The 22802-nt window shown below is 39.6% G+C and overlaps 1 protein-coding gene across 1 annotated transcript; it reads left to right on the plus strand.

Annotated features, from left to right (window-relative positions):
- Nucleotides 1-14894: 14894 nt before the first annotated feature.
- Nucleotides 14895-16916, plus strand: LOC147609217 (uncharacterized). The gene is made up of 3 exons (XM_086787752.1): nt 14895-15162; nt 15561-15636; nt 15844-16916. The coding sequence occupies exons 1-3, from the start codon at nt 15121-15123 to the stop codon at nt 16728-16730; spliced, it is 1005 nt and encodes a 334-aa protein (XP_086643878.1). The 5' UTR covers nt 14895-15120; the 3' UTR covers nt 16731-16916.
- Nucleotides 16917-22802: the final 5886 nt, after the last annotated feature.

A 22802-nucleotide genomic window follows, 5' to 3' on the forward strand; every position in this document is an offset into this window, starting at 1 on the left:
TAATGAAACCATAGTATCACTGATGGTAATCCTCCAAAATAACAAGGTTGAATTCTAATTTTCAATCATTCCTTCATCGGTGTACCTATGGCGTCATTGGCAACCAGAACGCTCACCACCTGTCCACTCAGGGGCCTTTTCAATAGTTCCTAGCTCATAGTACCCGAAAATATATTCACTTATAAAAATCCAGATGGACTCTCTAAGATCAGCAAGATCAACCAACATATCCATATAAAAGGGCCATGGACTCATCCGTTCAGGACCAGCAAGGTCAATCAACTAGATCCATGCCCGAGTTCAGAAAACAACTCTAACACCTTGTTCCATTTTTCTTCCTCAACGCACGTGTGGGTATCGTCGACGACCCAAAGCTCGAGCACCGTATGGTCAGCACCCTCTAGGATCCTTCGCAAGTTACCTAGCGCTTCACTCATAGGCCGCTTCCTTGGTCCCTTATCCACCGTACCGGAAGCTCACCATTTAAATCGAACCGAGGCTGGTCAAGACCTTGCTACACGGGACTTCCTCCATTGATGACCTTGCTACGCGGGACTTCCTCCATTGACTCTCCGTCAGCTGTTGAGCAACTTTATCGGTCTCCACGACTTCATTCAAAAGATGGTCAAAATGCTTTAACAGTCATTTAAAAACAGGTCATAAATACAGTTTCTAACGAACTTTCATCTTTTCACATCGTTCCACATCATTTCCCGTTATTCCACATTCTTCTAGATCAATTCACTTTGTTGAATCCACATCCAATCATATGTATTCCCATCGTCCTTCATCCATTCTCATCCAATCACATTATATTACATCCCATCACATTTATCACATCTATCCACATTTATCCTCATCACATCTCATCCATTCTCATCTACCCATATTTACATCACATCACATCCATTCACATCACATCTCATCCATTCACAACTACCCCGATCCAAATCACATCACATCACATCCATTCACATCATATCTCATCCATTCACATCTATCCCTATTCACATTCACATCACATCTCATCCATTCACATCACATCACATCTTATTCATTCACATCTATCTCGGACATCACATCACGTCTTATTCATTCACATCCTGATTCACAACTACCCCGATCCACATCCCATCACATCACATCCATTCACATCACATCTCATCCATTCACATCTATCTCGATTCACATCATATCACATCTTATTCATTCACATCTATCCCGGTTCACATCACATCACATCTCATTCATTCATATCTATCCCGATTCACATCACATCACATCACATCCATTCACATCACATCTCATCCATTCACATCACATCTCATCCATTCACATCTATCCTGATTCACATCACATCACATCCATTCACATCACATCTCATCCATTCACATCTATCCTGACTCACATCACATCACATCTCATCCATTCACATATATCCCGATTCACATCACATCACATCACATTCATTTCTCATCACATCACATTTCATCCATATCTCATCACACTCACATCCACATATATTCACATCACATCACATTTCATCCACATCTCATCACATTCACATCCACATCCCTTTACACCACATCACATCTCATCCACATCCACATCCACATCAATTTACATTACATCACATCTTATCACATCCACATCCACATCCATGCACATTACATCACATCTTATCATATCCACATCCACATTCATTTACATCACACCACATCTTATCACATCCGTATCCACATCCATTTACATATCCCATCACATCCTTTCATATATCCTCCAATCTCATTCTCATCTCTTCATTCACATCAACATCTATTTATATCACATCCTTTCACATATCCTCACATCTCATTCACATCCACATCCATTTCACATTTAGTAATATTTTCTATTTTTTATACCGATGGGACTTTTCTAATATTTCTGCCAATTGCTTGGCCTAGGTAAAGGTTCTTTTTCTCAACGGATATTTTCATATTCTTTCTCAATTTTCTCAAGTGAAATATATTCGATATTTTTCTTTTTGAGTAAAAGATTCATGGGATTTACAAAAATCAATTCTACCCATATTTTCCAATAAAATTAATAATGCTCAAAATTCCACTTTTGATAAATACTCATAATTTGAATTATGCTAAATTTCTCTCTTTTTCCATTTAATTTATTGGATCTCAAATATCATGGGAATTCCTCTTTTTGCATTTAATTGATTGAATTCCAAATGTCATGGGAATTCCTCTTTTATCATAAAATAAATTGATCTAAAATTCCTCTTTTCTTTAATAAAAATATCCATTATTCCAAATATGCCAAGAATTTCACTTTTACCATTTAAATGATTGAATTCCAAATGTCATGGAAATTCCTCTTTTATAATTTAAATTTTCTCATACATAAAATAAATTTATCTAAAATTTCTCTTTAAATTTAAATAAAAATATCCATTAATTCAAATATACCAAGAATTCCACTTCTTTTACCATTTAAATAATTGAATTCCAAATATCATGGGAATTCCTCTTTTATCATTTAAATTTTCTCATACATAAAATAAATTTATCTAAAATTTCTCTTTAAATTTTATTTAATTAATTATTTATGCATAAACACTAAAAATTAGTTTTCCATGAATTTGATGAAAATCATTCTTTTATCATAGGATGTCCAATCCTAGAATACAGTAGGAAGTCCTCTTTTCACAATATGCATAAAAATGAGTTATGTATTAATTTCAAAAAATTTTGCCATAGCTCCGTTGCTATTACTGATAATTTTTAATATTTTTAGAAAGAATAAGACTTTGGGGTACAATTATGATAGAATAACTATCATTAGAGCTTAATCTAATTTATGGAATTAAATCATAAGTTTACTATACTTTTATTAGCATAAAAGTATAAAAAAACCATTTTCTAACCTCTAGCTTAACTAGCATAGAGTTTGATTTTTGAATTGAGAATTTATCAATGAGAAGCATCCATTTGAATAAGAATTAGTCATAGGAATGACCATTCTTTTGGGGAGAGAGAGATATACATAAAAAAGCATCCTAATTAAGCATAAATATAAACTTTTCATGATTAATCATTAAACTTCTTATAGAAAGCGTAATTTGCATTGAAAAACAATTCATTTGAAATTTCTCAAGCTTGAGAGGTGTTGAGAAGTGAAATCATTGAGAATATCAAAGAAAACCATGAATTTACATCTTACCTCTTGATTTTGCTTGCTGCTTTATCATAGAAGGAAGCCCCCAACTAATCAATTGGTTTAGTGTGTTGAGAAGAAAGCTCCAAGAGAGAAAGAAGCTCCAATCTCTCCAAAAGTATAGGATTTATAAGGGATAATAGAAAATATCATTATTTTAATGTAATACATTTTCTCTCTCTAGGCCAAAATAGAGTAAAACAAGATCTTTCTTTTATTTCAGAGAAGGGAATAATTACAAGAACAGAACGCTCACCACCTGTCCACTTAGGGGCCTTTTCAATAGTACCTAGCTCATAGTACCCGAAAATATATTCACTTATAAAAATCCAGATGGACTCTTTGTTGAAGATCAGCAAGATCAACCAACATATCCATATAAAAGAGCCATGGACTCATCCATTGAGGACCAGCAACGTCAATCAACCAAATCCATGCCCAAGTTCAGAAAACAACTCTAACACCTTGTTCCATTTTTCTTCCTCGATGCAGGTGTGGGTATCTTCGGCAACCTAGAGCCCGAGCACCGTATGGTCAGCACCCTCTAGGATCCTTTGCAGGTCACCTAGCGCTTCACTCATAGGCTGCTTCCTTGGTCCCTCATCCACCGTACCGGCGGAAGCTCACCACTTAAATCGAACAGAGGCTGGTCAAGACCTCGGCCGACCTTGCTACGCGAGACGTCCTCCATTGACTCTCCGTCAGCTGTTGCAAATTTATCACTTAGGTCTCCACGACCTCATTCACAAGATGGTCAAAATGCTTCCCCAACATTCTTGACATAAAACAATCATTTAAAAACAGGTCATAAATATAGTTGTTCTTTATCCAGCAGTGGCGAGTATTTGAGGAGAAGAACGAGCGCTTGGTGATACACTTCAATAGTTGTGCTCCCCCAGGTTAACTCTAAGAATTCATTCATCTTGGTTTCCATAAAGCCAGGAGGACAGAATCTCTTCCTTAGGTAAATTTTTAGATCATTTCATGTCTGGGTGTTCCAATCTAGACGGTTTGTCTCACAGTGGTTTCTCCATGCCACTCTAGTTGTTTCTACTATCTTTAGCCTTGCAAGAGCCATTTTACTTTTCTCATTGTACCCGGTGACATCGAAGTATTCTTCCATTGCTTCGATCCACTTCTCCACAGCCTCGCCCAAGTTTTCTCCTTCACCCTTGAAAGGTCCAGGCTGTGATCTATGAAGAGTTTTATGAATATCCAAGTCGAGCTCTTCCTCATCAAGTTTGGGGTTAACATTCCTACCATGAAGACCTTGATCCATGATCCTATCAATACGAAAATTCTTGTTAAGTCCCTTTATTTATAATTCAAATTTGACTTTAGATCCAACTGATTCTGGGGTTCTTTAGATTGGTTAGCCCCCCACAGAATCATGGGATAAAGATCCCTTCTAACAGAAGAACATACATAACTCATTATCAGAGAATAATTCATTCATATTCTAAACACAATAATGGTCCATCAGACCAAAAATTTCATCTGAACATTCCTCCATGAGAATTTCAGTTATGTAGGTTTTCAATTTGTCATCCCTTAATTAGATCCACTGGGTCAAGGGTTAACTGCAACAATCTTTCAGCACAATCCACTAATCTCATAGTGATTTGCTGAAAGTCATAGTCGTCTTCCAGTTACTAACATCATCACTGGGATTCTCCCCATTCATCCTCATTGTGGCTTTTTTCAACTTATCTTCTTTCAACCAGAATTCAAAAATCATCATCTTTCAATCAGAATCCAAATCAATTCATCCATTCCCAACTAAAATTCTAGAATCATATCAACCAGCATTCGAATTCATCATCTTGATAGCATTTTTGCTCGTAACTTCAAGGTCTTAGACTTACTCGTATATATTATTAGTAAAGTGTTGCAGTTATACCGACACTATATACGGGTAGTCACGGTCCATTTGGGATTATAAGGTAAATACCATCATATCTAGGCCTCAAGCAAGTCAGGGATTCCATACAATTGTGGTACTTCCATCTGAAGATCCAATTACTAATTTATGAATTTTTATTTTGAATATGAATTTCATCACAATTACAATCTTTTACTGGTACTTCATAAATTTTTGACATTTCTTGTTTCTCGTTTGATCCACTTTAGCCAATTCGCTCTAATACCAGCTGAAAGATCCCTGCCCCCTCCGCGCAACGACGAATTCGGGGGTGCTAGCAGCGGAAGTAGCACTTCTTGCATAGGGTAGAGCCTCTCACTCAAGGCCTCGCCCACGGATATCCGGACAAGAGACTAATCCCTCGGTTCTTCCAAAACAGAACCCAAAAAAACCTCCCTCGCCCACAAAGCACGGGCGATTCCTCCTCCACGATATTTTTATTGTAACGTAGTCAAGAGACTTAACTAACCAAACTGATCCGACTGAACCCGTAAGTCACATGGTTAGATCTAGGAAAAGACTTGCACTTGGATCATAGAGACCAACGTGTTTTTCCTCATCGAGAGGCACAGCCGTTGATTCTTTTCCATAGAACAAGGACTATCCGAGATTTACTTCATCTATCGTACCATAACAGAATTGAGTCTCATTTTTGGGATTCATCAGTCCAGCTTGCTGACCCCATCCAGTCCCCTGGGTTAGCCAACCGCCCAACCGCCCAACCACTGTAGTGATAAGATCCATTTAGGAATTTGGTTATGTTTTGTCCCGGGTACCAGGGAAAAGAGTTCCCAGCCCCCCTAGCCGGTGCTTCAAGCAAAGTTCAAGATAGTCATACTACTTACACTCCCAATATGAAATTGTCCTTTTTTCACCGATTCAGCTGTCTTTAAAACAATCTTTTAATGAAACCATAGTATCACTGATGGTAATCCTCCAAAATATCTAGGTTGAATTCTAATTTTCAATCATTCCTTCATCGGTGTACCTATGGCATCATTGGCAACTAGAACGCTCACCACCTGTCCACTCAGGGGCCTTTTCAATAGTTCCTAGCTCATAGTACTCGGAAATATATTCACTTATAAAAGTCCAGATGGACTCTCTATTGAAGATCAGCAAGATCAACCAACGGATCCATATAAAAGAGCCATGGACTCATCCATTGAGGACCAGCAAGGTCAATCAACCAGATCCATGCCCGAGTTCAGAAAACAACTCTAACACCTTGTTCTATTTTTTTTCCTCGACGCACGCTTGGGTATCTTCGGTGACCTAGAGCCCGAGCACCGTATGGTTGCACCCTCTAGGCTCCTTCGCAGGTCATCTAGTGCTTCACTCATAGGCCGCTTCCTTGGTCCCTCATCCACGGTGCCGGAAGCTCACCATTTAAATCAAACCAAGGCTGGTCAAGATCTCGAGCGACCTTGCTATGCGAGACGTTCTCCATTGACTCTCCGTCAGCTATTACTTTATCACTTAGGTCTCCAGCATGGTAAAATTTCTTTCCGAGCATTCTTGCATAAAACAGTCATTTAAAAACAGGTCATAAATACAGTTTCTAACGAACTCTCATCTTTTCACATCGTTCCACATCATTTCTTGTTATTCCACATTCTTCTAGATCAATTCACTTTGCTTAATCCACATCTAATTGTATGTATTCCCATCGTCCTTCATCCATTCTCATACAATCACATTATTTTACATCCCATCACATCTATCCACATCTATCCTCATTACATCTCATCCATTCTCATCTACCCATATCTCCATCACATCCATTCATATCACATCTCAACCATTCACAACTACCTCGATCCACATATCACATCCATTCACATCACATCTCATCCATTCACATCTATCCTGATTCACATCACATCACATGTCATTCATTCACATCTATCCTGATTCACATCACATCACATCTCATTCATTCACATCTATCTCGATTGACATCACATCACATCCATTCACATCACATCCATTCACATCACATCTATCCTGATTCACATCACATCACATCCATTCACATATCTATCCTGACTCTCACATCTCATCCATTCACATCACATCTCATCCATTCACATATTTATCCTGACTCACATCACATCACATCCATTCACATCACATCACATCTCATCCATTCACATTTATCCCAATTCACATCACATCCCATCCATTCACATCACATCACATCACATCACATCCATTTCTCATCACATCACATTTCATCCATATCTTATCACATTCACATCCACATATATTCACATCACGTCACATTTCATTCACATCTCATCTCATCACATTTCATTCACATCTCATCACATTCACTCAAAATTCCACTTTTGATAAATACTCATAATTTGAATTATGCTAAAATTCTCTCTTTTTTTATTTAATTTATTGGATCTCAAATATCATGGGAATTCCGTTTTTTGCATTTTATTGATTGAATTCCAAATGTCATGGGAATTCCTCTTTTATCATAAAATAAATTTATCTAAAATTCCTCTTTTCTTTAATAAAAATATCCAGTATTGGCGGATTAGTAATGTTTAGGCTAACCCAATGATGTGATCATCCCTAATTAATCTTTCTAATTAGGTCTCTAATTAACCCACTCCAAAGAGGAAAAATTAGGCAAATGAGATCTAATTAGTGTTAATTCTCACTAATGGGAGTGGTCTAGGCATGGAATTAGGTCAAAGAAATTGTTTAGAATACTAATGCCATTCCAATTAGTCTAATTGCAAACAATTAGGCTCAATGTTTTTGATTTTTAGCTCTCTTTAAGCTCACTAATTACATTAACCAATAGATTAGTGATAATTAGTAAAAATTAAGAGATTGTTTGTGTTTTTTTTTTGGGGTTTTTTGGTTGATTAGGGTTTTATATTACATTCCTAAGCTACCTATGTACACTAATCTAACAAAAAACATGTTTGAAAGTAAAAAAATATTTTAAAAAAACTCCATGTTTAAGCAAAAATCCTCTTCTTCGAGCTCTCTAATCACTTAAAATATCTAGTTTTTTTTCTCTCAAACACTTGCTGATCCTACTCCCAACCATAAGCTATGCACAAAATGTAAACAAAAACAACAAATAAAACCAACAAACAAAAAATCAAATATCATAGTTACGTACTTGGCACCGGGCAATAGAGACTCCATCAGATTCAAATCAAAGAAGGCTTTGACAAGTAGTGGATTGATGCTTCCCGGCACCGACGCCAAAGATGTTATTCTCACCTTAACCTGTCGTGGGAAGTTACCGATCAGCTGAGCTCGAGCTATGCTCGTCGTCTCACCGCTATCTTCTCGCACTCATTGTCACACCAAGGCCGTTGCTAATCCAATGGGTGGTGAAAATCTCTCTCGCCCCGCGAAGATCGTGTGGGATCTTCGGGGGGGAAGACGATCGCGATGATAGCCTAATCACTCAAGCAAGAGGGAGAGAAGAAGTAAGAGGGAAGCAAGAGAGAGCAAGTGAAACTAATCACTCCCAAACCCTAACCCTAAGCGTACCACACATGCTAGATTAGAGTTGCAAGTGAGAGGGAGAGAGAACACTTCATTTTTATTGCACAAATGGGAGATTAGAGTTGCAAGTGAGAGGGAGAGAGAACACTTCATTTTTATTGCACAAATGGGAGAATGAGTTACAAACCTTAACCCTAAGCACACCACACATGCTAGATTAGAGTTGCAAGAGAGAGGGGGAGACAACACTCCACTTCCATTGCACAAATGGGAGAATGAGTTACAAACAAGAGAAATTGGCTTTTATAGTTCCAAAGATCTAGGCCGCCGCCCGAGAGTGAGTGACCCACGGCGCCCAAAACATAGTTACAAGGCTTTTCTCTGTGGTTTGGTCCAAATGATTAAGATCCTCTTATCTGTCCTTCGAAGCTCATTACTTGGGAGCGTCTTTAGGGCATTTCCCTCATCAAATGACGAGATTTATAATATAGTGCGGGTGCCCATTACATAAGTGTGCGAACATAGTTGTCGTAGGAATGTGTTAACCAATGTGGTGTGAGACCCCTGCCCCCTCCGCGCACTGGAATCCGGGGAGCTAGCAGCGGAAGTAGCAACCTCTCGCACACGGGGAAGGATTTTCCACTCGGGACCTTGCCCACGAATGTCCGGACAAGAGACTAATCCAGTGGTTCCTCTGAATCCGAGACTGGAAAAACTTCCCTTACCCAAAAAACTCAAGCAATTCCACCAAGAAAAATCTTCTAACGAAAATTTTATCTAACAGGTCATCAAGGCCTTAACTATCGTTTCTATTCTAACCAAACCCAATCACATGTCCAGATCAAGGAAGGGACTTGCACTTGGTTCATAGAAATCATCGCTTTTTTTCCCTTAAGCAAGGCACACCCGTTGATTCTTTCCCATAGAATAAGAATCTTCTTGGGGCTTACTCTAACTAGCATAACTTAAACGTATCTAAATTTATTGTAGGAATCCACCGATCCAGCCTAACCTCAACTAGCTCATGGGTTAGCCAACCACCCAACCAATGAATTAGTGGGATCCCTTTTTAAAAAAATTTGGTTGTGTTTTGTCCCGGGTACCAGGGAAAAGAGTTCCCAGGCCCCCTAGCCTCGGCACTCAAGCAAAATACAAAATAGACACTCTACTTACATACCCAATATGAAATTGCCTTTTTCACAAATTCAGTTGTCTTTAAAACAGAATTGGAATGAAACCATAATGTTTCCATCATAGTCCTCAAAATTCTAGTCCAATGTTTTACAATCAAAATGTCATTTGGACTCTCCGTTGAAGACCAGCTAGTCAACCAACGAGATCCGATTTCAAGTTCCAGTTCACATAGATAATTCCTTGCAAGTCCATCCATATCTTCCTCGACATACACATGGGTGTCCTAGCAGCCAGCGAGCCCGTGCATCGCTTGGTCAGAACCGTCTAAGATCCTCCTTAGGTGTCATAGCACTTCACTCAGGGACCACTTCGTCTGCCCTCACCCATTGTACCAGAAGCGCACCATTTTAACCATACCGAAGCTGGTCAAGACCTTGACAGGTTTTACTATGGGAGACGTCCACTCCCCACCAGCTGTTGTAACATAACTCTTCTTAGATTAAACCATAAGCCAAATGCTTCCTCCAGCATTCTGGCATAAGACAATCCTTTTTCAAAAACAGAGTTTCTGTGCAAGTAAGAATTTCCCGTTGAGTTTGATTTCACAAGACCTTTTTTCTCAGAATCCAGACTTTCTTAATGAAAATCACAATTCTAGTATCTCGGTAACCCACCCATCAATTACAATGAATTTCTGACTTATTTCTTGATGATTCTGGGTCTAAGGAAAACTTCTCTAAATCACCGGTGATCCATTCTTCGTACTAAAGAAATGGGAATGGTCATAAGGTTTTGCTTAATTTCTGATTCGAGAGATGGGTAAGCATCTTACTGGCCCACCTTTCTCACGCGGTCGTAGTCTAACCCTAAATTACTCGAATTTAATCCTAAAGATATTTGCTAAAGATAATTCTTCATTTTTTCTGATAAATTAACTTTGATTTCCATTCTTAAGGGAAAATCCAAAATTATGAGAATACATTCTTTCTTGGACATAATAGAACTTTAAATAATTCTATTCGTAAATAATGGATTTTTATAAAAATAATTATTTTCCAATGATCCCTTTGTGAATATGCATACAATTACCTTTTTCACAAATTTAGTTGTCTTTAAAATAGAATTGGAATGAAACCATTATGTTTTCATCATAATCCTCAAAATTCTAGTCCAATGTTTTACAGTCAAAATGTCATCCGGACTCTCTGTTGAAGACTAGCTATTCAACCAACAAGATCCAATTTCAAGTTCCAGTTCACATAGATAATTCCTTGCCAGTCCATCCATATCTTCCTCGACATACGCATGGGTGTCCTAGCAACCGGTGAGCCCATGCAACGCCTGGTCAGAACCCTCTAGGATCCTCCTTAGGTGTCCTAGCACTTCACTCAGGGACCGTTTCATCGGCACTCGCCCATCGTACCAGAAACGCACCATTTTAACCATACCGAGGTTGGTCAAGACCTTGGTAGGCTTTACCGCGTCGAGGAGACGTCCTTCGATGACTCCCCACCACCTGTTTGCAACATAACTCTCCTTAGATTAAACCATAAGCCAAATGCTTCCTCCAGCATTCTGGCGTAAGACAATCCTTTTTCAAAAACAGAGTTTCTATGCAAGTAAGAATTTCCCGTTGAGTTTGATTCCACAAGACCCTTTTTCTAATCCAGACTTTCTTAGTGAAAATCACAATTCTAGTATCTCGGTAACCCACCCACCATCAATTACAATGAATTTCTGACTTATTTCTCGATGATTTCAGGTCTAAGGAAAACTTCTCTAAATCACCGGTAATCCATTCTTCGTACTGAAGAAATGGGAATGGTCACAAGGTTTTGCTTAACTTTTGATTCGAGAGATGGGTAAGCATCTTACTGGCCCACCTTTCTCACGCGGTCATAGTCTAATCCTAAATTACTCGAATTTAATCCTAAAGATATTTTCTAAAGATAATTCTTCATTTTTTTGATAAATTAACTATGATTTCTAGTCTTAAGGGAAAATCCAAAATTATGAGAATTCATTCTTTCTTGGACATAATAGAACTTTAAATAATTCTATTCGTAAATAGTGGATTTTTATAAAAATAATTCTTTTTCCAATGATCCCTTTGTGAATATGCATACATCATTTTATTGAATTATTCTCATAGAATTATTGTAAATTATTCTTTTCTCCAATTGAAACTTGGCATCAACATGCCCTAAATTTCTATGTACAATTATGGTGAAACCTTCTCTTTTAACACCGAAATTTTTTTAGGCATTTTCCTAATTAAAGTACGATGAAAATTCCTCTAAAAAAATATCCATGTATATGAATATACCTATTTTGAAATATGACCAAAATTTCTCTTTTAATATTAAAATATTTGCACATAGAATATCGTGAAAATTTCTCTTTTTGCATCTAAATTTTTATGCATGTAAAATAAATATAACAAAAATTCCTCTTTTCTCTATTTAAACAATAATGCATAAATACTATAAAAGTATTTTTCATAAATGTAACAAAAATTATTCTTTTAGCATAAAAATGTTTATGTCTAGAAAAATATTCATTTATTATTCCTATATGAAAATACTTACAAAAATGTTAGCATAACTCTTTTTCAATCTTAAAATGAATTACTATGATTTTTCTTAATCATAAACAAGTTTATCATTTTTATCTAGATTAAAATCATAAAAATACTTAATCTTCTTCTCTAGCTTGTCAAGCCTAGAGTTTTGATTAAGATAATGAGATTAGAACTAAGATCCATTCTTCTAACAAGGATCCACCCAAAAAGATAATTAATCTTTTAAAAAGAGAGATTTACTAATCAAAAATATTAAATTTAAGCATAAAAGATTAGCATTAATCCAATTAAACATTATGAATCACTAAAAAGCTTGATTTCAAGAAAAAACCATTGATTAAAAAGCTTTCCAAGCATTAGAGAGGTTGGGAAGAAGATAACCATTGAGAAAGATAGAAAAAACACCATGGATTAAGGCTTACCCTTGGTTTTTGGCTTGATTCTTTTAAAAAGAAGTGAAGCACACAAGGAAAGCTTGGCCACTAAGATGGGGAGGGTAATCTCCAAGGGAGGATGGAGATTTGTGAAGCTCCAAAGCTTCCCAAAGTAGAGGCAAAATAGAGGGATACTAAAATTACACTAAAAGGAAGATAATACGGGCATGTAAATACACAAAGATGAAAATACAAAGGAATGAGGGTCTATTTAAAGGTGAGGGAGGCCACCAACCAAGTCCTACTGAGATCTAGAGGCTTCCAACTTTAGTTTGATCCATTTTGGACAAGTTTTGGACCAATTTGGCTCACTTTTTGATCCAATTTGAAAGAGGAGAGAGGAGAGATGAAATATCTCATTTTTTTGAATTAAAAATGTAGAGTAATGATGTGAAATAGGCGCCTCCTTCATGAGCCCCCTCCCTCCTTACTGAGGTGTCAAAATTTTCTTTTTTAACTAATAAATCTCATTTTTTTAACTAATAAACCTAGTACTTGGTCAACTCTTCATCTTATGTGAGCATTTACTCATTTTTGGGGGATTTTCTTTTCTTCTTTGTATTTTTCTTATTGAAACACTTGGATTAATCCTATTGGCCCTTTAGAAGCTTATTTGGACCTTAATAAAAAATATTCATGAAAATGTGGATCCTTAGGCTTGGGTCTCTAATTCACATATTCAGTTAATTTCTAATGCACATTGCAAAATTCTTTTTGAACTTCTGTTTCAGGGGAATTCATCTTAAATATAAGGAGAAACTTTGTATCCAAAAATATCTCAAAATTGAATGATCTCTCTCTAGAATATTTTCTCTCTCTAGGCCAAAAACAAAAGAAAATACTATTTTCTTACATTCTGAAATAGGGGATGATTACAGGGGACTGAGAGGAGAGCTTATACATCTTTTAGGACTGAGTGGGAACCTTACATGTGGTTAATAATATAGTATTACATGATGTAAACTAACAACAACGGAATGTATGTGATAGTAATTCTTTCTTGTCAAAATTCTCAAGGCTTTTCAAAGGTACCTTGCCTTTGTCTTTTGAAGCTTAAAATGCTTCGTTATGATGAGAAACTATGTGCTCACTTTCATAAAAAGTCACCACCAAGTTGAAAGAATCTTTAGCTTGATGATACTCCACATTCAGCCACTGTAGAAGGATAATTACCATCATTGCTTATCGAGATCATAGGACAAGGTGTCATTCAAATAGGGAAACTTTTATGCCATGACTTGAAGGGCCCCTCTAAGCTAGAATGTTAGAGTGTGAGTGGCTTGAATGCTTTAGGGAAGGACCAAAGTGGGATGGGGTGGGGTAAGGGTCATTGGATGTAAGAAGCATGAGACTTTTTATTTTAAGGTGATATTATGCAATGGGTGAGCATGGGGAAGCACAAGGTGGCAATAAAGAAAGAGAAAGCTAGAGGTTGAGGGTGATTTCCTAGACTTTATATTTTTGAAGAGTACATAAACATGTGAGGATATGGGGGCCATGGAGTGGGGCAAGAGTACACCTTCAACTTATTGGAATTAGTGGTTGGTCTATCGTGGCTAGTTTTTTAAAAGATATTTCTCTTTATATCAAAGCCTTTTTAAGCAAGGACCTTGATCTTGGGCTGAGCCTCCGCATTTGTCCCTTGTTGATACCCTAGGCTATATTGCTTAAAACCTTCAAATACCTAGTCTTGATTCGAGAGTCGCCTAGATATGGTGGTCATTGTCATTAAAAAGCCTTTTGGCCTAAAACAAGGGTTATAACTCACAAGAGAGAGAGAGAGAGAGAGAGAGAGAGAGAGAGAGAGAGAGAGAGGTACTTGAGCTTTAGCTTCTCCCTATCATGGAGTGTGCCACTTCTTTACTAGACACATGAGGCTTCTTCTTAGAGGGATTGGATAGAGCTAGCCAATCTTGGCCTCCCACAAAAGTTGCCTCTACAAAAGCAAGGTTTTGATGAAGGTGGGGGGGGTACTCAAATGGCTGAGTTTGCCCTTTTCAAGTGGAGCACGGGACTGCGTATGCTAGCTTTTTGTTAGAAGGCATTTAATAGGCTTGTTTTAAAGGAACCTTAGTGAAGTGAGGTAAGTGAGGTTAGTGACGTGGGCTAGCTTAGCAGTGTTAAGCTCTGCACGCTCTCTGCAACAACAACCTCTCCTTGCAGGTAGTACCACTTTACTCTGTTGTCTTCGTTTCCAAGCAAGGGGCTTCTTCTTCTTCCTCTTCTTCTTCGTCGTCATCCTCTGCTTCCTACTTTTTGCTTTTCTCCCTGGTTGTCTCCTGCTGCTGCGCGCACAGCTGCTTGAGCTCTCGCCATTTACACCCAGCCCTGCATCTCACCATGCGTTGAACAACATGGCCTACGACAGCAACGGGAAGCTCGCATCTAAAGTGGAGGTACTCTCCAGAACCTCTCCTCTACACCCATTGTGTGTTCTGCTCAAACAGAAAAAAAGAAGCCCTCCTCCTTTTTGCTAGATCTTAGCTCTCTGTAGCTCTGGTTTTTTCCCCTTTTATGTCCAAAATTTCTCGTTAGTTTGTGTTGTAGTTTCTACCTCATATGTAGTGCATTGTGAATCTCCATGGAGACAACATACAGCTCTTGGGTGCATGTGCCCATGTCTGCTTTGAGGCCAGCAAGCAATTTTGGTCGATTGCATAGTCGTCCCAGTTAGTGGGTGAACTGCATTTTCAACTCTAATTACTTGTACCTCCTTTTGCTTCATTCCGAGCTTTGTCGAGACTACACTAGTGACCGTTGCTCCTCTGGCTTGTCTGTTTGTTTCTATTTCCAGACTCTACACCTCAGAGTCTACATACACTGTGAAGGATGCAGGAAGAAGGTTAAAAAAATCCTCACCAAAATTGAAGGTAAAATTTCATCTAAATTTTAGAACTAGGAATAAATTAAGTTTTTTTTTGGTTTGTTTTTTTTAAGTATTTTTTTTTTTTTTGCAGCAGTGCATGTTGAATGGAAGTGTATGTTTTTCCTTATGAGAAAAATTGTAATTTCTAGGGGGTTTGTTTCTGAATTTGGGAAATTGAGTTGTAGCTTGTGCTCTTCTCTTGTGTTGGTAGGAGTCTACACGGTGGACATAGATGCGAGCCTTGGTAAAGTGACTGTCACCGGCACTGCGGATCCCAAGACGCTAATCAAAAAGCTCGAAAAAGCAGGCAAGGTGGTGGAGCTGTGGCCAGCTCCGCAGCCCCCAAAAGCATCAAACCAGCAGCAAGAGAAAGAGAAAGACAAACAGAAAGACAAGGACAAAGAGAAGGAGAAAGAGAAGGAGAAGGAGGATAATGGCCAACCTCAACAACAACCACAGGAGCAGCAAAAGCAGAAACCAAAACAAAAGCAGCGGCAACCTCAACAAGAGGAGAAAGGAGACAGCCAGCCTAACAACCACAAGGAGACCAAGGAGAAGGAGGAGAAGAAAAGAGAGGATGGTGAGAAGAAGAACGGTGAGGAAGCAAAGGGAGAGAATGGCACCAAAAGCAACAACAAAGCAAGTGGTGGGGGAGGAGACGGCAACAAAACCAACAACGACAGCAGTAAAGGCAACGCTGCAGAAGCTAATGGAAGCAGCAGCAACAACAAGAAGAAGAAAGCTAACAATGGAGGTGGAGGATCGAATGCCAACAACAACAACAACAGTAAGAAAGGTGACACTACTACTAGTGAAGCAGAAGCCAGCAGTAGCACCGACACAGGTAAAGCCAATAATGGTGAGAAGGATAGTAACAGTAATAAGAAGAAAGGAGGGGGAGATGGAGTTGTAGTAGTAGAGGGTGGTGATGATGAAGCTAGCTCATCAGCCAGCAAGAACACAGCCAGCAAGAACGTGGCCCCTCCCCCCATGGTCCTTGTGGAGACTAGTGAGTACTCAGTGGAGATGGAGTCTGCAGAGGACTATGCTACCCACATGTTCAGTGATGAGAATGCAAACAACTGCACCCTCATGTAAAAGAAATAACAAGAAGCTTGCTGTGTCGTCCTGCTTGGCGGCGGCGGCGGCTGATGATGAAGAAGAAGAAGAAGAAGACGACGATGGTGGTGGGGTGAGATATAAGGGCAAGCTCGTTGTGTAGTGTTTTCATGAATTAGTTTCTCTTGAACCTTTCTCAAAGTAAAAAGGAGTGCACTTTTTTTTTTTTTTTTTTGGAGAAAGCTTTTGGATTCACATGCGTCGGTGGACCGTCCACTTACGGCAGGTGAGCGAACGAGACTAGGCCATGCGAGTAAAGGACACAAGCCCCTTATCCAGCCCATCTCCACACTTGCTTGTGCATTCTTTTGGCTTCACTAACTGTGAACAAACATCGTTTGTGAAAGGGCCCTTAGAATGCCCCCCACTTGTAAGACCTCTCGTGTGGTGATGAGTGGGTGCGAGTGACATTATGATGCTTGCTTGCAGGCACATATTAATATTATAAGATACGATGACAAATAGGTCCCCTCAATGGTTTTTTCAATTAATTAATTAGCGTGAGGAGAACGGGAGGGGGAAAGGTTTTTTATTTTTATAAGGCAGGACCCTTAAACTAACTTGATTAGTTTTTAGGGTCTTGAGGTGATGTTTTCAAGAGGATTCTAGAGGGTTCTGGCTTGTTTTCTCTCTCTCTCTCTCTTTCTCACTCTCGCTCAATCAATGATGATGAGGTAGATTGCGTGACACAAAGACGCAACATGTGTGAGAGGGAGGGGTTCGAATGAGAGATAGAGATGGAGGGGTTGTGAAATTTGTGTTCGAAGGAGGGTTGGGTGGCCTGCCTCTTCGAGGTAGGGCTTGGGCTAGATAAGGCAGGAGGGCCTAGGCTTGTGTGCTATAGATGAGAGCAGGGAGGCATCAAGGCCTCGTGATCCTAGGGTAGGCTAAGGTATTAAAATCTTAATGGGATGCAAAAGCACCTGATTAATTATTTAAGCTTGAATAGGAGGTAGCTTGAACTAAGATCTCTTCATTAAAGAATCAACTAAGACCACAGTAAGCGATTAACTCATGTACAATTGTAAATATGCATGTTGCGGTATGTCTTGTAATGCTAATTTAGCCTTGGGAGGATAAAGTCTTTGCCAATCTAGCCTTGGGATAAATTTGTTCTTTGCCAATGTAGGCTTAGGATGAATTTACAATTGATTATGGATAGATTAACAACTTATGAGATACACAAGTTGGATGTAAGTATTGAAGATTTGTTGTTACAACTTAGGATTTCTAGCCTTAGGATAAATTTATTATTGATTGTGGGTATACTAACAACTTATAAGGTATACGAGTTGGATATAAGCATGACACTTGTCCCGTGTCTCTTGAAGATTTGTTGTTACAACTTAGGATTTTATACTATACATGCTCAATTGATGAGTGTAAATCAATGTCCTTTTTCTTTTTATTTCACAATCTTTGCTACTTCCAAGGCATTGCAAACATTGTTTGGTTTGGACTACTCTACCCCATGAAAGCAAAGAAATGTCACTTTGAAAACAAGTATGTTTCTCTCCATGTTAGACGGTTGTTTCTTGCTGATTTCCCTCTGAGTGGAATGGCAAGATAGCAGTTTGGGTGCCAGACCAGTGAGGCAATGCCGTGGGAGATGTGCAATCACCCGTTAGAGTTTCTGAATACGAACACCAATGCTTAAGTGGTCATGGGGACACACAAAACACCACTCTACTGTGCGAACCTTCATACACACTGTCTTGGTTTACGCTCCACAGCTCACCACTGCATATCTCACTCACACTCTCACACACATGCAACATGTTCATCAAAACAAGGACAAAGTATGCTTAATCAACACAGTGTAGAGGGAAACACAGAAACATGATGAAATGGCAACATTGCTCTTGATGACATTCTAGAAGTATTGCATATTATTAGAGAGCAATTGACCGACACAAGCTATCACTTCTTGAGTACTATGTCTATAACAAGCTCCATAACATAGATTGTCAACTATCAATTGAGAGCATACAATAACTGAATCCTTCATTCATTCATTCTATTTGAGTGTCTCTCTCTCTTTTTGTCTATCTTCGTACCCCCTATCAGTAGTGATCAGTCGCTCTTTTAAGTTGAGACTTCTTGTTCTTGGCAACGGCTCTCTAGTGGTTACAGTTTCGCCACCTCCACACGTGCGATACCGAGGTGGTGCTCACAACTTGTGGAGTGGGTTGACTGCACTTTCTGTCGCCACTAAGTTGCTGGGTGCAACACCTGGCACGCTTGGTGCTTGAGCTTCTGCTTCAGAATCAGTTTCCCTGACAAATTTTTCTTTGAATCTTATGAACATTTTTGGGAGAGTATGGTCCGAGATGTATACATCATCGGAGTAGGTGGCATGCTTCTGCATCCTCTTTATTTTTACTGCCTATTCTTCTAAGCAACCTAGACCCCTGTTGTCGGTTTGTGGTGTCTTCTGATCAAAATTTTTTACCACCGGTCTGAGTGGGGTCTGCCTTAGAATCTTCTTTTCTGCCATTGGTATGGGTCTCCACTCGACCTGTACAGCTTCTTCATATTTTACTAGATCATCTGAAGGTGGGCTTTGTACCTTTTCTACTTCTGGGTCTCCGATGCTCCACTTCCACACACTGGCACTTGTAGGTGGTGGCATTCTAGGTGGAACATCCTCCTTCCTCCGATGTCTGTGACAACAAGAACTGTGAGAATGGGTGTTTCGGAGGAAGAGGTTTCCTAATAAGCATGGATCTTATTTTATTTGTATTCTTAAAATATTGTGATAGCTCTTTATTAGCTCTCAGTAGCTCAGAGAACGTCACATGTGAAGCCTCAAAGAATGGATTGTCCAAGCTGACCCATGGAGCTGTTGAGCTATTGACCAATCGGACTTTCAAGTGCTCATTTTCTTTGTATAGGACTTGGTTGGTGTCATGCAACTTCCAGATCTCAACTAGTAGATCTCCGCGCTCCTTTCTATGGGTACTCCAGGCGACAACATTTTCGTGCTTTTTGTGGCTAGCTCCGCATACCATTGTGAGTTCTGCTTGGAGTCTGGCCATTTCTTCCTTTGCTTCCCTTAGCTCTAGCTTCCATTGTAGCCTTGTCTTCTGGGTCTATTGTACTCTTTTTCCTACTTGCCGTGCCTCTTCTATTTGCATATGGAGGGCAGCTTTGTAATTTTCCCAGTCTCCGGCCCCTTCTTTTTTGAGCCGATTTTCATTCTCCATGTAGTGCTGCATCTCCAACTCCACTGTGTTCAACTCATTGATGGTGTCTATTTCAAATTTTGTGCTACTTTCAAGCTTCTATTTGTATTCTTATGCCTTCTCTTTGGCCTTGTCTCTGTCTTGGAGAGCCTCCCCTGAATATTTTTGCATACTCCTTGGTGGATGTTGTGTCATGCATTTCCTGTTGCAATGCCTTATTTCTTTTTGTTAGCTTCTTCGCCTCCCTTTCCCAGTGTTCTACTTTCCAAGTAGTACCCTTTGGTGCTTGTACCTGACTCTGATCTTCATTTTCCACTTGTTTTTCCTTTTTGGAAGCACTTGTTTTGGGGGACTCTTGGCCTACCGGCTGTTGCTGTTGGTGTGGCTTTCTGTCTGTATCATCATCTTCCTCTAGGTCATGAATGACCTGTTGTGGTTTGCAAGACATCTGCTCATGAATTTCCCTCAGGGCTTGCTTTTTGTGGCTAGCTCCACTTACCATTGTGAGTTCTACTTGGAGTCTGGCCATTTCTTCCTTTGCTTCCCTTAGCTCTAGCTTCCATTGTAGCCTTGTCTTCTGGGTCTATTGTACTCTTTTTGCTACTTGCCGTGCCTCTTCTATTTGCATATGGAGGGCAGCTTTGTAATTTTCCCAGTCTTTGGCCCCTTCTTTTTTGAGCTGATTTTCATTCTCCATGTAGTGCTGCATCTCCAACTCCATTGTGTTCAACTCATTGATGGTGTCTATTTCAAATTTTGTGCTACTTTCGAGCTTCTATTTGTATTCTTATGCCTTCTCTTTGGCCTTGTCTCTGTCTTGGAGTTCCTCCCCTCAATATTTTTGCATACTCCTTGGTGGATGTGGTGTCGTGCATTTCTTGTTGCAATGCCTTATTTGTTTTTGTTAGCTTCTTCGCCTCCCTTTCCCAATGTTCTACTTTCCAAGTAGTACCCTTTGGTGCTTGTACCTGACTCTGATCTTCATTTTCCACTTGTTTTCCCTTTTTGGAAGCACTTGTTTTGGGGGACTCTTGGCCTACCGGCTGTGGCTCTCTGTCTGTATCATCATCTTTCTCTAGGTCATGAATGACCTGTTGTGGTTTGCAAGACATCTGCTCATGAATTTCCATCAGGGCTTGCAGCGCCTGATCCGAGACCTTGCTGAGTCTGGCCTTCACTGTTTTTATTACTGTTGCTTTAGCATCTAGCAGAAGGCACATAACTTCTTCTTCTTCCTGGTTCTTCAAGGCTTGAGGCTCTAACTAGGTGACCGCCAACGCCGTTGTGCTGTGTAGCACTTCATCCTTTAGTCCTTGGATGGTGTCGGTCCCAGATCTTCGCTGGCTTTTTTACTTCTGCTAATTCCACTCGAAGCCCTTTCACCTGAACTTGGAGCAAGTGCTTCTCACTGATTAGGACTCCGATCTTCCCCTCACTTAGCTCTTTTTGTTGTACTAGGGCATTTTTTGTCGTGGTGATCCTTTTCTGCATCTCCTTATTTTGTTGTGCCTTCATATGTGATTTGTTCTCTAGATCTTTGGCCTTAGCTGTGGCATTCATTAGCATTCCATATTGTTTATGATTCAGGGCACACATCTGATTGATGGTGCTCTAGGCCTTTGTCTCATAATCTTCCATCGAAGAGAGAGCCTGTGCGAGAGGATGTTCTGGGCCACAGACATCAGCCCTCTGTTTATGTGAGAGGATGTTCTGGGCCACATACATCGAAGAGAGAGCCTGCGAGAGGATGTTCTGGGCCACAGACATCAGCCCTCTGTTTATGTGCAACTGCTGGTTGGGGAGTTTCGCCTCCAACTCTCTAGGTAGCTTGAAGCTGTGGCTTGGGCCTTCCTACACCTTCTATGCCAGAGTCGCCACCCAAGGGCGTAGTTTCATTGGTATGACAATTTCTGTTCTTGTGGGTAGCTTCCCCTTTTGAGTTGCTTCTTCTCTCTTTTTCTGTTGTTCCCTTTCTCTCCTTTTTTTCTCTTCTTCCTTCTTCCTTCTTTTTTCTTCTTCCTCCTTTTTCTTTTCCTCTTCTTCAAGCTTCTTCTTCTTTTCAGCTTCTGTAGAGCGGCTTCCTGCTTCTCTGTCTCCTCCAACTCCTTTTTTCTTTCTTCTTTTGCTTTCTATTTTTTGACCTCTTCTGGCTCAGGAAACATCTCTTCATCTATTCTGTGTTTTCTCTTTTTGCTGGCTTTTTGGGCAATCTTCTACCATTCCTCCTCATCATCTACCATCTCCTATTCAGAGATCTACCGACTTGGCTGCCTGAGCAATCACCCTTAGATGCGCATACTTCCTTCTTCCTTCTTTTTTCTTCTTCCTCCTTTTTCTTTTCCTCTTCTTCAAGCTTCTTCTTCTTTTCAGCTTCTACAAAACGGCTTCCTGCTTCTCTGTCTCCTCCGGCTTCTTTTTTCTTTCTTCTTCTGCTTTTTGTTTTTTGACCTCTTCCGGGTTAGGCAGCATCTCTTCATCTATTCTGTGTTTTGTCTTTTTGCTGGCTTTATGGAAAATCTTCTGCCATTCCTCCTCATCATCTATATCATCCTCAAATGAATTGAAAGTCATTTTAACAACTTTCGATGATCCTCCAACTTCCCTATGTTGGTGTTTGGCATAGATGTCTCCTATCGAGAGATCTACTGACTTGGCAGTTTGAGCAATCGCCCTTAGATGTGCATGCACTACTGTTGGCTGTTTCTCCTTGCCCAGGTGGCTTTCCTCCTCGGCCAGAGTTTCTTTGTAAATGGCGGCTCGGTTTATTTTTTCTCCTGCTTTTGCTGCTCTAAGTAGTCTGTAGTTTTTATTGGACATATCCTTTGTCTTGCCCATGAACATGACGTTCTATAAGAAAAAGATGAAC

Source organism: Cibotium barometz, chromosome 51, assembly GCF_041138505.1.
Source record: "Cibotium barometz isolate CiBa-2024 chromosome 51, ASM4113850v1, whole genome shotgun sequence".
NCBI classification, from domain to species: domain Eukaryota; kingdom Viridiplantae; phylum Streptophyta; class Polypodiopsida; order Cyatheales; family Cibotiaceae; genus Cibotium; species Cibotium barometz.